The 15,456-nt window shown below is 40.3% G+C and overlaps 1 protein-coding gene across 10 annotated transcripts in view; it reads right to left on the bottom strand.

Annotated features, from left to right (window-relative positions):
• Positions 1-4,068: 4,068 nt before the first annotated feature.
• Positions 4,069-15,456, bottom strand: part of arhgap44.S (Rho GTPase activating protein 44 S homeolog) — a 72,715-nt gene continuing 61,327 nt past the window's right edge. For 8 of the 10 annotated variants that reach the window (XM_041578542.1, XM_041578543.1, XM_041578544.1 and 5 more), the window contains 3 exons: positions 15,303-15,433; positions 13,842-14,192; positions 4,069-8,814 (listed from right to left, as the gene is read on the bottom strand). In XM_041578542.1, coding sequence (XP_041434476.1) covers positions 8,672-8,814; positions 13,842-14,192; positions 15,303-15,433 — 625 coding nt within the window. In that variant the 3' untranslated portion in view covers positions 4,069-8,671. Of the gene's footprint in view, positions 8,815-12,189; positions 12,243-13,841; positions 14,193-15,302; positions 15,434-15,456 lie in introns of all 10 variants that reach the window. The other 2 variants (XM_041578540.1, XM_041578541.1) reach the window with 2 other exon arrangements.

The following is a 15,456-nucleotide window of genomic DNA, read 5'->3' as shown; positions in this document are numbered from 1 at the left end:
TAGACTTCCTTCGCCACCTCAGTCCTGGCGAAGCGCAATAGAGTAGATAGGGATTGTTTCAAAAAAAGTCAAAATTTTTTCTAAGTCCCAAAAAACGCTGGCGTGTTTTCTACATGATGGCTGATAGGCTGAAAAAGATCGAAATTTTTTTGGGGCTCCCCTTCCTCCCCCCTACTTTTCCTGACTCATGGCAACTTACCTAGACAGTGGGCACATGTGTAGGGCAAAATAAAATTTTTATTTGCAGATTTGAAGGTTTTCTAGGCATTTGTAGTGCAGATACGTGTTCCACCATTGAAATTTGAATTTCGCGCCGTATGCAAATTAGCCTTCGCTAGCGCAACTTCGCTTTATATAGCGAATCAACGCTAGCGCAACTTCGCAAACTTACGCTACCCCTGTGCGCAACTTCGCATTTTAGTGAATTTGCGGAGCGCTGGCGAAAATTCGCCTGGCGAAGTGCGGAGAAGTGTGGCGAAGAGCAGCGAAGTTGCCCCTTTGGGTCTGTGTATTTTTTTCCAAACTGAAAATAAGCTTGGGCCTGGCTGAACATTTTGTCTTCTGATTCGATGTTGGTACTTGGTCCTCCCTTAAAACCAGAACTAGGAATGTGTTACATTTTTTGGCAAGAAAGGGACACATCAAAAAAGTTACATTTGTTATATTTATATCTCTAGAATATTATGTGAAGTCTCTGCACTCACCTTGCATTAAGTGCATTGTATTGCTGTTATATCTGGGTGCTCTTCACCCCTCAATTAGTGATACCACAATACAGTCCCAAACACAGAGGCAGAAGAAATGTGTGTGCTTTATTCTATATAAGAGTCAGTTCTTTATAAATACAGAGGAAAGGGACTGTCCCCAGACAAACTCATAGATAGTAGTAGAAACAAGAAGGGACTGTCCCCAGACAAACTCATAGATAGTAGTAGAAACAAGAACTGGACTGTTTGTAATGTTTGTGGAATGTATATTTGCAGGGGTGGACATATACGTCTGCCCAGGGGCCCCCACTCACTCAGACAATCCATTTATTCTTGGGGCCCTTGCATTGTTTCTGCATGGGGGCCATATGCTGAGGGAGTCCACCCCTGAGTTATTTCCTCTAACATTGCACTTCTGCCATGGGTCTACATCAGGGGTCCCCAATTTTTTTTTTTTACGAGGGAGCCACAATCAAAAAAAAATAATTTTAATCATACGATTCGAATGCGCTATTACTTCGATTCGTACCTATTCGATCGAAAACTGACCTATTCTGCCAAAAAAACCTTCAATTCAATTTCGGTTGGTCTTTTTGAATTAGAATTTCGAAGTTTTTCAAATTTGAAATTGATAAATCTGTCCCCTAATATACCATGATGATTTATGACCTCACTCATGGGTTTCCCAAGAGGAACGTATAAACTTGATGAAAGCAGATACCTATATAATATGAAACGTTGCACCAAAGAGAGAGTATTAAGCCTCATACCTACAGATTCTCTATCTGCCCACTGTACAATCATTACAAGAACCTCCCCCCTTTCCCATTTGCCTAAATGATTCTGTATCTGAAATGTTCTCTTATTAACATATTTGTAAATAAATCCCGGCAAAGGAGGGATTAAAACAAAAAACAAAACTGAACTCTGGAACTGAATGAAGGCTTGCAGGTGGATATGTGATCATACTCACTACAGCTATATGACTGCAACACTTTTTTAGTGCCCTAATGAGAAGCTCAAATGTTTTCCTAGAGAAAGTATTTATTATTATAAATCGCACAGGTACCTGAAAAGGGGCTGCTATTTTGATAAGAAAATGTGAGCTCTGTTTCTTAGATGAAGTTCTATGCAATAATACATTTTATTGATTCTTTCCTGTTTTTCCTAATAGAATGAAGTTAATGTGTTTTTTTTAAATAAAGTGTTTTTCTATTTCTGGGTGTTTTGCTCTCTGATTTCCTACTTGAATATAAAAACAATTATAATCCACTAATCTCTAAACATAATAATAATAATATGTATTATTATTATTATTAGTGATGGGTGAATCTGTGCCATTCGCGAAACACATTGAAGTCAATGGGCGGCAAAATAATTTTGATGCGTGTCAATTTTGACGCGAGCAACTATTTTTGTACACACGACAATTTGGTCCAAATCCATTAAAGTCAATGGACATCCGAATAATTTTGATGCGCAGCAATTTTTCTGTCATTTAGATTTCTGAAATGACAGAGCTGCAGAATAAAACACTAAATAACTTAAAAAACACAAATAATAAAAAATGCAAATGAATTGCCAATTGTCTCAGAATGTAACTCTGTTCATCATACTAAAAGTTAATTTAAAGGTGAACAGACCCTTTAACTCTTCAGTGTCCTGCAACACAATACCTATTAGTATAATGGTTTTATCATATATTTATTGACTTCTTCTTTATCAACAATAAAGATCCATCAGTATTTAAGTGGGATATTTTTGAATAAATTCATTATGCGCTGGTGATGCAGAAAGTAGGGCGTCACTAGAACTTATTTCAAAACCCAATGTCCTGCTTTTATTTTCAGACCACTAGTGATGGGCGAATTTATTTGGCAGGCGCGAATTTGCGGCAAATTCCTGTGATTTGCCGCCAGCGAATAAATTCGCGAAACTGCAGTGGAAATTCAAATTCGAATTTGCACTGGCGTAAAAAAACGGACGGAAATTTTTCACAGTTTCACTAATTTTTCGGCAAAGCGAAACGCCCCAAATTAGCCCATCACTACAGACCACACCTGGCCGACTCCTGTTCATATAACACCAATTAAGACTATCACTGCCACATAAAGTTCCCCCAGAAGTTGTTAGGTATATGCAAAAATGTTCCACCCCCTTTTATATGTCAACATAATATTACTGAAGGGGTACCATTGTTCTGATTATCCTCAGGACTACTATCCTCAGGGGAAGGCAGATCGGGGAGATTATTTGCCGCGAAGAAGAGGAGATTTATCGCCTGGCGACTAATCTTCCCGAATCTGCCCATGTGGCCAGACCCTAAAGGTTTCAGTATCTCTGTAGTAGTAATGATCAAAGCCTTTCAAGTTTTCATAGTAGTTTTCTATCTTGGATTTTGTTAGGAGTGTCTGTGACCAGGGCTGGTCCTATCAAATGTGGGGCCCAATTGGGACCATGTTGGCGGGGCCCCTAGACAAAGTGTTGCTGGCTACTGACACAGCAAGTATTTAGGAAAATAAGGGCATACAGGCACAAAATAGAAAGGAAAGGGGCAGTGCGGGGCCCCCAGAGGTGCGGGGCCCAATTGGGCCCAATTGGTCCAATTGGCCTAAGGCCGGCCCTGTCTGTGACACACAAATGCTCAGTGGGCTCTGAGCAGCTGTTGAAAAGCTAAACTTAGGGGTCGTTGCAAATCAGAAAACGCACATGCGGCATATCAGAGGGGAGGGTGACACAGATCTAGTTTGGGCCCTGCTGCTGCTTCAGGCTGCTTATTAAATTCGGATGCTAGTTGCACTGGGTTCTGTGCTGCCATGTAGTAATTATCTGTATTAATTACTAATCAGCCTTATATTGTGACATTTCTATTCTATGTGTACTGTATATTGTGAGTGGGTCCCTAAGATCAGTAAGTGACAGTAGCACAGAGCATGTGCAATGAATCAGCATAAAAGGAGATGGGGAGCTACTGGGGCATGTTTGGAGACACAGATCTTTCCTGCTAAAGGGCTGTAGTTGCCTTGGGCTGGTACAGAAGCCCAAAATATAATATACAATATTTCTAGCTACTTCTTTAGTTAAGCTTTAGTTCTCTTTAACCACAGTTACACAGAAATTATGGTATTGTGCACTCTGCAATTGTAGTTGTACGTGACCCCTAATACATGTAATACAATTCCTTTTCAAAATGATCTGATATAGGGCTACAGTCAGGTTGAAAGTGGCATGGTACATTTTTCTGCCATTTATTCCTTCTACATGGGAGAATTTTCCAGAAAAAGTATTTTGGAAAGGGGTCTGCTTACTAAGAATCCCAGAGGAAGAGGAAGAGGAAGAGGAAATAAGCAGTCGTATTAACTTTCGTTTATCTTGTTTTTATTTAAAAAAAAGAAAATAAACCATTTTGAGGAGCGGAGCCTCAGGAGAAGCAATGTCAGACCAGTTGATTGATTACAGAGAGACTCACTGATACAATAGATTTATCTGCAGGATATTGAGATACGAGAGAGACAGAGAGACAGCCTAGGGACGGCCTGTTAAGAGATCCACTGGCAGTTGGAATGGTCTTACACAAACACACAAATCACAGGGATCCATTTCCTAGTTGTGCATAATAATATTCAGCTGTATAAAAGTTCTGGTCTGTTACTGTGTTTGCCGACTTGCATATGTCAGTGATGCTGTACAAAAATAAAAGGACTTTATGCTGATATCCCTCTCTGTGTGCCGCCATCTTTAGGGGTGGGAGGTGCACTGGGTATGGAGGGGTGTAGCAAAGTGTGCTCAGATTACACAAGTTACAAGGCTTGACTATTGACAGTTCATTGGTAGATAAAACCTATGGCCCAAATTATTGGTATATATTGATTTTGATGAATTTCTTCCCCTCTCCCCATTGATCTCATGCTAACAATTAACAATGAAACTTTAAAACCACATTGACAAGAAAGAGGAATTGGGAAATGGCAAATATATTGAATTTAAGCCTAGACTTCGACTCCTCCAGTTTTTGTTTTATTTTCAGAGGTGCCAAATTGAATCTGGTATTATAATGTGTCTCGTTCTTACTATTCTGATAAAACCCTATCTCTATACTGTATATGTATCAAATTATTATTGATTATTGCACCTCGAGGTGCGGAGTGCAGCATTGGTGGGCACACAGAAGCAGGTCCGGACTGAGAATTAAAATAGGCCCTGGCATTTCAGGTAAACATGTCCCAAACAGCCCCCAACAGCCCACTAAATACTGACTTTCTATGGCACCTTATAGCAGCCCCTCTGGCATTTGCCAGAACCCACAGATTGCCAGTCAGGGCCTGCACGGAAGCCCTGTCCTTGCTGCCTGCCATAGGGCATATGGTAAGTACAGGGTGAAAGGTGGACTAGTCTGCGGGTGCTCCTTAACTTGCATGTCTGAAAAAAGGTCAAGTTAGAGGGCAGGACATCTCAACATGAATACAGTGCTGTTGAGCATCAGGAGCACTGTATTCATGGGGTAAATGTAGGTGTCTGTGTACAGAAACAGAGAAAGCAAAAACCTGTGGTACATGGTACAAATGAATGGGTCTGGGCAAACACTTGTAGATAAGAAGAATACTTTATATAAACAATTTACTTTCATATTGGTAAGTAAGCCTACCACACAAAACATTACAAGTCAATGGATAACATTATATTCAGTAAGATGCCGGTGAATATTCCAATTTACCCTCATGGAATCCAACGTGGCCTTGAAAATAATTTTTTTTTTCATTCAAAATTTGGGGCAAACGGGTAAAAAATATATTCCCAGCTGGCGGAATCATTTGTGCATGAACAGCAGGCAGCTATTTGTCCATAGCGCCAGCAATACCGTAACATAAGCGACGGTCTAACAATGGCAGATGGACGACAGTCATGTTCAATTGTATGACTGATGACAGATTTAATAAAGCTAATATTTACATCACTGCAGGAAAATACTCTTCTCTTCAGTGTATATATTGTATTTCCTTTTTTACAGTTTTACTGTACATTAGACTCTTGTATATTTGCATTAACCAATACCTATGTACATATGCCTCACACTTTGCACTAACCACTTGTTTGTAACACTCAGTCACGCACTCACTCCTACACAAGCAAATAAGCAAAGTCTTCATCTGATATACAGCCATTTATATTTATATATATTTATATATATATAGAATCTCATGTAAAAAATAAATATTTAAGGGACCCCAACCTTCACACACAGACAGACAAAAATAATTTTACTTGGGGAAGCTAAACAAATGTTGGGGTGTAAATGGAATGGTATTACATCTATGCTAAGCCATGTGTTGAACAACGAATTGCACTGATAGTAACATCTGCACTGAAATACCCCAGGGGACAGAGACCTCTCTCTACATCACTGTTATATGAAGCTCATATCTTTATATTATATTTAAGACTTTCTCTGTAGGGTACAATCAGAGCTGTAGCACTTCCACTCCTTGTGCCAAAAACTGCCTGTCCTTCCGCTATAACCACCCTATAGTCCCACCTACTGTTTGAACCCCTTGTTGGATGTAATTGGAGTATTCTAGTCCAGCCCACTAGTGGTGTGTGGGTTTGGGAAATTTCCCCGACCCCCACCAAACCCTAACCCGCCCTCCCTTAGTCCAGCTGGCATTCGACGGTGGTGAAGAAGCTTGCAAGGTCAGCCCAAAACAGCCCAACTGCCGGGTTATCGGGCCAGCCCGCACATCACTACAGCCCACTGTTTGAATTTGAGACTTCCTGTTCCTCCCCTGTAAGCTGCAACGGTGTTCTATTCTTGTCCATTGCTTGAGTTCTAGCCACCCCTCCTTGTAAGCTTCCATTGGAGTGTTCTAGTCCCTACTACCACCACTTGAGTTTCAGACTCTGTCCCTCTTGACATTGAGTCTATAAGTCAAGCAGTGGATGGGACTAGGCAGCTTACAGGAGGAGGGTGTCAAGAGCACGATTTAGCGCATCCATTCCCTCTTGCTTGGCTTCCAAGATGGAGGCACCCATGGCAACCATGTGGTTTCCCCACAACTCTGATCACCTGGTGACTAATCTCCACAAATCTGCTCGTGTGGCCAGACCCTAAAACTGTCTTTGTTCCATTATCATCATTTGTTTTGTTGTAGAAGTTAAAATGTGCAGATAATCATTTTAAAATTCTAAGTCCAGGTTGAAATTCAAGTATACCTGAAAAAAAAAACATTTCTCCCTTTATCAAAAAGAATGCATTGTCCAGGAATCGGATATATCTAGCCAACTACAGGAAAAAATATTAATTTTGTAAGCCCAAAGAGGAGATACAGCTAAATAAAAATATTTGGAATTTGAACATGATCAGGAAAAAAATAGCATGGCAGGTAACCATGCACTGTTGCACTGTTTAAAAGTGGGTCTACCCTCCAACATAATGATATAGAAGCACCGTATAACATAACAAAAAAAAAAGACTATAGATGTGATGAGGTTGTGTCCCCTTTGCCATCACTTAAAAGCTTAGAAAGTCATAAATACATACTATTTTATAAATTAAAATATAAAACAACATTTGCATCTGAATATAATTATTTTTGTTTTTTTCATGTCCTTTTATCCACTTGCTGACGGGGGAAGTTGTGCAAAAAAATAATGGTGGCATGGAACCTATGACATAACCAAGGCATACATGCAGGGTTTTCTGTTGATTGCAGCTCTGAGGAGCGGAGAAATTCTACAGATGACTTATATGCCCTTTCCTTCCCCTTGCTGAGAATGGAGTACAGGTTGGGGTTTGAATTCATACATTCTTTCTTTACTGATTCATACTGACAAGTTGCATCTTACAATCATTCTAGCCATAATCAAAATAGTCACGGGTGGAGGGTGACATTTATGTTTGGGGCAGGCTTTCCTTTGGAGGATATATAATGATATATGAATGCAAAGCAGTCTCCTTTTGTGGAAGTTAAATCTGCCTTATCCTACATTATTCTCCAGCTATGAGAGCAGTCAAGCTACTGAGTGGATTTAGAACATGCAGGGCATGCACTGATGTCACAATACTCAGTTTCTTTCTAGAATGTGTGGTCCCATTGGCCTGGAGTATTTTGAGCAGCTCTACCCTGTTTGGTTTGGTTACAAGATAAAATGGTATGACAGCATACTTAGGGAGCCTTATCTTTCCATTGACACCCTCTTGGTGACACACATGCACACACGCACAATGTTGCCTTGCTGTATATAGCAGAAAACTCAAACCTTACACTGGTTCTTTTCATCCATAGCTAGGTCAACTGGTATGCTCCTCCAAGCACTAATGAGGCCTCTAGGCATGATCCTTGCACATAATTTGGCTCTGAGTGCCACATAAAGGCTGTTGCTAACGTGCCAACAATATGAATGTCTGTTTTGGTTTTTCAGGAAGGACCAGCCAACTTTTTCCTCTGATGCTCGGTATTTTGATGATGGCACACCAATAAAGACCAAAGGAAAATGACCTCGCATAAAGCAAAAACCTGACTAGTCAGGGTCAGGCATCTTGATAAAAAGCTTCATATTCTCAAAGTGGAACTAAGGCTAAGCAAAAAGCTTAATTTTTACGAGGTGGAGCTGATAAACAGTGGCCAGGTGGAATACATAGTCATTTTGAGCAAACAAAAATAAAATAGCAGCAGTGACCACTTTTAACATGGCTGAGGATTTTCCTAGATTTATGTACACAGATGGACACATTACTACCTGCGTCAATAACCCATTGAGTTCTGGGGAAACATATTATATTTTTTGTTCCTCATTCTAATCGATTTGTGGCCCAGACTTCATTTGAGAGGACTGTAGAATGAATCCTCTGAGTGTAGAAAGGACTCCCTTTATTAATTCCAATGGCACCCCATTTCTAGAAGTGGAAATGTGGATATAATACAGAACTTGGCACAGGTTTGGCTGTTGGGTACGGAGAATGACTAACGTCAAAGCGCCGTGCTTTCTGACTCCTCGTCTGATTCAGCTCTGCCCTCCATTGAACGCCTTTCCTGTTCCTGTTTCATGGCATCACGTTTCAAGGCAGTGTCGATCTCGATTAGGATGGACGGAATGTCAAAATGGATGATATCTAGGAGGCAAGAAGGAAGACGAAGAATTAGCAAGCATCTGTCTTGTTGCTGTTTATTGAAAAATGCTTGGCTCAAAGAATCTCCAACAATGCATATGAGGAACCTGGAATGAAGCTGTAAGGAATGTAAGGTTGTGATTGGCTTAGGGTGCTGCCATTTCAGTAGCTCCCCATTTGTTTCTTAATGGGCAGTATGAGGGTGAAAAGCAATGACAGACAGGGCTTTTTCCTAAATCCATACACACAAATACCCCAATATCCAGTATGTTGGCTTCTAGCTCTACTGATTATGTTCACATTATATTTATTCATATATTAAACAGCTGAGCTTCACACTCTTTTCTCTGGCTGCAAGAAAAACACTCGTGAAGTAATATTAATCATCCAATATAGCTGGGGTGCAAGCTTATATCAATCACAGTTCCCTTTCATGGCTCATAGCAACACAATGTCTAAATCTCATAGAATCCTAGATGACTGCTTGCTACCTAAAACTGAATATGTCTCACAGTCAGAAAAACCCCTGTATGTGCAGTTTCCAGCAAAAGAGCATACAAAACTATATTTCGGTGGTACTATACTCCTACACATATCAGCAAACTTAGAAGTAACCTAGACCACTCCCTATGTTTTAAAGGATGTAGTGAACACGGATCATTCCTACACACTTGGTGGACTTGCACAGTAGCTCAGGAATTCTGGAGGATGGTAGCGACTCTGCTCTCCGAGGTACTTCACTGCACATTCAGGCAGCCCCCCATACATTCCTCTAGCTACACATATCCTTACAGAAGCAAGATCACTATTAGCAGCAAACTGGAAACAACCACAAATAGCAGGTCGGCAAACATTGGAGACCAAGGTGAATTGGATCAGAGCAATGGAATCCATCAGAGATAAACTCTTAGACAGGAGCTATGAGGGGGAGCTGGAGCGGTATCCGCGGGCCAAGTACTTGGAGAGTCGCCAATACATAAAAAACTACACAGAAATACGAAAAATACTTGGCTTCCCGACAGAGATACTCAGAAGCCTAAACATTTGGTAATCTTTCTCTTCTCTACCTGTCTCCTCCTACTTTTCCATACCCGTTCCCCCCTACTTTCCTCCAACTATACCCCCCACCCATTAACCCTTGCAGCTATTTGAAGACAAAGCAGATACAAGAAGCCTTAGGTAGAGACTACCTGAAGTTATAATAATAAAAAGGTACATAGAGTTATGTATAAATGAAACATAAGCTGTTTGTATATTGAACTTTATTACAAATTCTAATTTTGAACTTTATTACAAATTCAATTTTTTTTTCTTTTTTCCTTCTCTAAACATTATTGGAAAAAAATAAAACAATAAATATTACAAAAACTGAATATGTCTAAGACCGAACTTCTCATCTTTCCTCCTAAACTCGCCTTCTTAATTCTGTTCACCATTATCCTTAAGACTGCCACTCTACATCCAATCTCTCAAGGTAGGTGCCTAGGTGTCACATTATAACCTACCCTCAACTTCATAGTTCACAGTGAATACCTGACCTGGGCATGCCACTTCCATGATGACGTGTGTCTTGAAACAGTGACCACAGAAGTCACGCATAAAAGCATCTTCCCAAGTGACCAAAGGCTCTACAATAGTCAACCAGATGAGCCACAACATTATCCTTGTTCTCAAGGCCTCTTTAGAACCTCTTTCTAATGGAAGAATTTCAGCAGCATTCTTCTTCTGCAACACACTCCCAGTTTTGGGGCAGGGACTTCATTCCAAATGTGTATCAAAAACCTTACTTATTAATGTACTACTTTCCAGTTGAGATGCAACATCTATTGTGAAGCTTATAGCACTGTGCTCCTGCACTGGTAAAGATGGCAATAACCACGAGTTATATCTATGTCAGCATTCCTATAACAACTATAAAATCAAAGCTAGAACGGTGCAACTAAAATTCTGTACTGCTCGTATCTCCGTTTAATTAGAGTTGGGTATATCCTGAATATTTCAAGCCTACTGTCTTATTAATGGCCATCAAAAGTATGCAGAGCCTTACAGTACATTGTTTAATCTAAACAATTAAACACAATATTTCCTGGGGCTTGAAAATGAGAAGAAAGAATAATTACATCCAGGTGCAAAGGATTAAGTGGTCGATACAAGCACAATTAGCCATAACCTCCTGCATGAAATAGTTATGGTTCTTATATAGCACACACCATCATTCATCTTAGGATTCACGTGGGTTTTTATGTGATATACCCTCAAATTCAACTTCTCAGCAGAGATATTTATTATTTTCAGAAGATAAAAGATGCCCTTTAAGGATTAAAAAAAAATGTGCTTTTGTAAAAAGTTGAAGCGTACACGATTCCACAAAATACGTTTCTTAAACTGAGATACACAGCTACTAGTTATCCACACACCCAAACCATGGAACTAGTTTAGAGTGAATTAGCCAGTTCAACTTTGTAGCATAAATCTGTATATTGAAATGGTTTGACTATGTTCAGAAGACTCACTCATCTTCACTGAAAACTAATGTAAATGCTACTACTTATGATTCCCCCCAAGCAAAATCAGCAACATATTTCCAACCACAATACAACAATGTCGAAACATTCAGAAAACACAGAAAATTCTCAAACAAGTCAGCAACACACAACTAAGAAATGAGCAAGACATGTTTACAACAGACTTCTGTACCAATTAAACACAATTTGAAAGGTGGGGGAAACATCTTTCTAGTCTTACCCAAGTGTTGGTGAGCTGTTATTGCCAAGAGTTAAGCGGCTAAAGCTGTGCATTTTGGCTGTAACCTCATGCGAAGGCTACACAGTAGGAAGAATTAGTGATGGGGTAATACACATAGCTGTCAGGTTTCCTCCCAAGGCGAATAGTGGCACAGGGGGAGCTTAAAAAAATTAAACTGAAATAGGAGTCAACAGTTCATGGTCCTTCCCCTGAAAGTGAACATACTTCAGTAAAAGGTGAGTACAAAAATAGAAATGAGTGTTGCAAGTTGCAGGCGTCCCAAGATAGTTATCTAGTGAATTTGGCCATGACAGCTAAGTGTAGAAGCAGCGGTGGGCAGTCAGGACAGAAAAGAGGGGAGAAAAGAGGCAACAGTGTATCAGTGATGGGCAACCAAAGGCAAGAAGAAGGGCGCAGACAATGATTACAATGCATGCCAGTCTTAATTACACCTGGTGCCTGAAGGTCACACAATGGCATTGTGTTCTAGAGACATAAATTTATGGCACTTGCAGGGATAACAATCTGGCAGCTTCAGTGCCCTGCCCAGTACATTCTTTGGTCAATGGTTGCTCAGCTCTGTCTATAGCAGATGGTTAAGGCAGGTGTGATGTGGTGGGATCTGCAGCTTACCAGGAGATTCCCCCTCACACATAATCCAACACAGCGCCACTCACGTCAAACGGCTGCGAGGAAAAGGGTCAGGAGAACGAGGGGAAACAGAGGGGACACAACAGAAAACAAAAAAAAGCTTAGTACTATCTGTTTGTAGATTTGGCCATTGGGCAAAGTCTGGAGAAATTAGGTGGTTATCTGTTCCCAGTGGACAATAACAACAGTAAGAAGGTGTTTTAGAATTTACTTTTTTACCTGATACAGTCAGTGTTGGACTGGGACACCAGGGGCCCACCTAAAAACCTTGGCCAGGGGCCTACCAATTAATCTTCTTCCTCTGCTCACTTAACCTCTATTCTCCTAGTCTCTTTTCTTTACATACTATACTCTATTTTTTCCATCTATTTTGCCTCTTTGTTCTTATAGAAATATAGAATAGCCATGAAATATTACAAATGTTTAGCAGCATGAGGGCCACTGACACCTGGGCCCACTGGGACTTTTCCTGGTATCCCTGTGGGCCAGTCCGACACTGGATACAGTATATATTGTCTCCTGAATGACCGAGTTCTAGTTGTTGTTGAAAGCTTAGAATTTAGTTCTGGTTGTGCCTGGGACACAAAAGAGTTTGATTTTTATAAAGCAATAACTATAACTCCCAGTGCCTGTCAACAACCTTTGTCAGTGGGTGGTAGAGCTATAGGCTTATAGAAAATGTTTCTAATTGTATCTTGTCTTGCCATCCATAAAGTCTCCATCTTTTCCAACTATCTCAATTTGATTGACTATCTCCATTCTGTCATACTGTCTCCATCTTGCCCTCTTGGCCTATCATTTCTATCTTGACCTATTGATCTTGCCTTACTGTATCCCTTTTGAACTAATGTTTACACCCTGTCCTACCATTTCCATCTTGTCCTACCGTCTCTGTCTTCAATTAGTGTGTTCATTTGCCCTGTCACTATCTTGCCCAACTGCTCCCTTTTGCCTTAAAGGGGTTGTTCACCTTTAAATTATCTTTTAGTATGATGTAGAGAGCGATATTCTGAGACCATTTGTAATTGGTTTTAATCTTTTATTATTTGTGGCTTTTTATTGAATCTCCAGTTTATAATTTCAGCAATATGGTTGCTAGGATCCCAATAATCCTAGCAACCATGCATTGATTTAAACAACAGGCTGGAATATAAATAGGAGGGGGCCTGAAGAGAAATGCAAGTTATAAAAAGTAGCAGTAACAATATATTTCAAATGCTTTCAGAGCATTTGTTGTTTAAATGGGGTCAGTGACCCCCATTTGAAAGCTGGAGAGAGTCAGAAAAAGAAGGCAATTAATTAAAAAAACTATAAAAAATAAACAATGAAGACCAATTGAAAAGTTACTTAGAATTGGCTATTCTATAACATACTAAAAGTTAATTTGAAGATGAACCACCCCTTTAACATCTTTCTATGCTATGTCCGTTATCTCCACAGTTTGAATTGTGTTGCCCAGAGCAGTCTCCCCTATTAACTCATTCAAAGGACATCTCAGTTGCTGAAGTCCGGCATGTTTGAGATGTGGAGAAAAGACTGAAAAAAAATGAATGCTGCACCATTCTTATCAGAGATGCTGTATATCTTACACTGGGAAATCAGATGAAATATTGGAGGAGAAGATACGTACGTACCTGTAGACATACTTTCCCCAGGAGATAGGCCATCTAGAATGCTGTTCTCTGCAGACTGCGGGCTGGAAGCAGACTGACCTGAGGTGGGAGGCTGGGGTGGGGGAAGAGATGGCCTCTGTCGTGGTTTAGGCATGGGACGGGATTTGGTTAAAGTGCTGGTCAGCGGTGGGGGTGATGAGAGATTGGGAGTTGAGGCCAAAGAACCCTGGTAATTCAGTCCATAAGGAGATGGGGTACTGGGAGGTGTTGGGGAAAGACTGACAGGAGACGGCTGACCCGTGGATTGATCGGACACTGTTCCTGTCTGGTTATATGTAATCTTGGGTGGCACTGGAGCTAATTTCTTGGATACTGTTAACAAAACACAGAAGGTGAGTGTGACATCGAGTTCTATTACAGAGGATAAGGAAGAGTGCAATGGATCATGCATAAGCAGTTTTTACATGTAGTAAGCCATTTGAGGGCCAGATTGTAGAAAAATTCTGGTGTTAAACGAGGAACTCAGTTGAGTCCTTGAGCAGACTGGGGGCCATATAAATCCATTGGAACCACACATCTTGCCCTTGAGCCTCCAGTTTGACAACCCTGATCTAATAAACCCTCCAAATGATCATGTTTTTGTTTAATTGCTAAATGCGTGCTGTAACCCAAAAGCAAAGCATGCTAGGAGTTGTCAAACCAAAAGGTTACTTCCGACCAGCAAAGGCCAGTCTGGTTTTGTCTTTCATGAAGGGAAGATTTATTAATCAAGTACTTCTAGTTATTCTGTGTTTCTTTTAAGCAGTTCTAATAAATTTGGAAAGGAAATGTTTTACACTAACATTTGAGGTTTAGTTACACTGTAGCAGCAATCAACTAAAGCAGACCAAACAAAGCAAGTACTTTTAAGGGTACATATAGAGATTTTTCAAATCAACCCCTTTGTGTGAGCCATAATAAATAACATTAACATTTGGGCTATGATGTATTATGTTTAACATTGAATGAGCTCCCTAGATACCCTCTCCAGGTCCTGTTCCTGTTACACGTAAGTGGTGGCATGTCCTTACACTCATGTCTTAAGCACATGTGAAGCCAATCACACCTCAGCCTTCACCCAGGAAAAGATATAAGGAATTCCCCTGCCAGTCCCACCCAGAAGATGAAGAGTATTCAATCCAAAGTATTACGTGCAACCACCTTGAACAACCTATGAAATCATCCAGTAGAAGCAAAGTGTGGTGCTTATGAGGTTTTCGGGGAGATTTTAACTAAAGAGTAAAATGTAATATATAAAGGCAACTTTATTTTGTTATAGGGGACAGTTTATGTCCTTAGTAAGGAAGTCATGGAATTCCCCCATTCATATAATAAACAGACCCAGTAAAATTGGGGTGCATGGAAAGATATAATATAGTAGGTATATATACATTACAAAGACAGAATGTTTCTCCCTCCTATGCCTTTCTTTCCTGCAAGTACCTTTCCTAAGAGAATGAGGGCTTTGTTCAGTTGAAAGCTGGCTCAGTCCCATCCCACCTGAAGACACATGACCAGTACTAGGACTTGACTTGGGTCCAGACACAGGCGACAGCTCCTTCCCTTTTAATGTGCTGAAAGATAAACCAAAGCACTT

The sequence above is a fragment of the Xenopus laevis genome, chromosome 9_10S (genome assembly GCF_017654675.1).
Source record: "Xenopus laevis strain J_2021 chromosome 9_10S, Xenopus_laevis_v10.1, whole genome shotgun sequence".
NCBI classification, from domain to species: domain Eukaryota; kingdom Metazoa; phylum Chordata; class Amphibia; order Anura; family Pipidae; genus Xenopus; species Xenopus laevis.
Note: the sequence above shows the minus strand (reverse complement) of the source record. Positions and strands in the feature narration are given on the sequence as shown.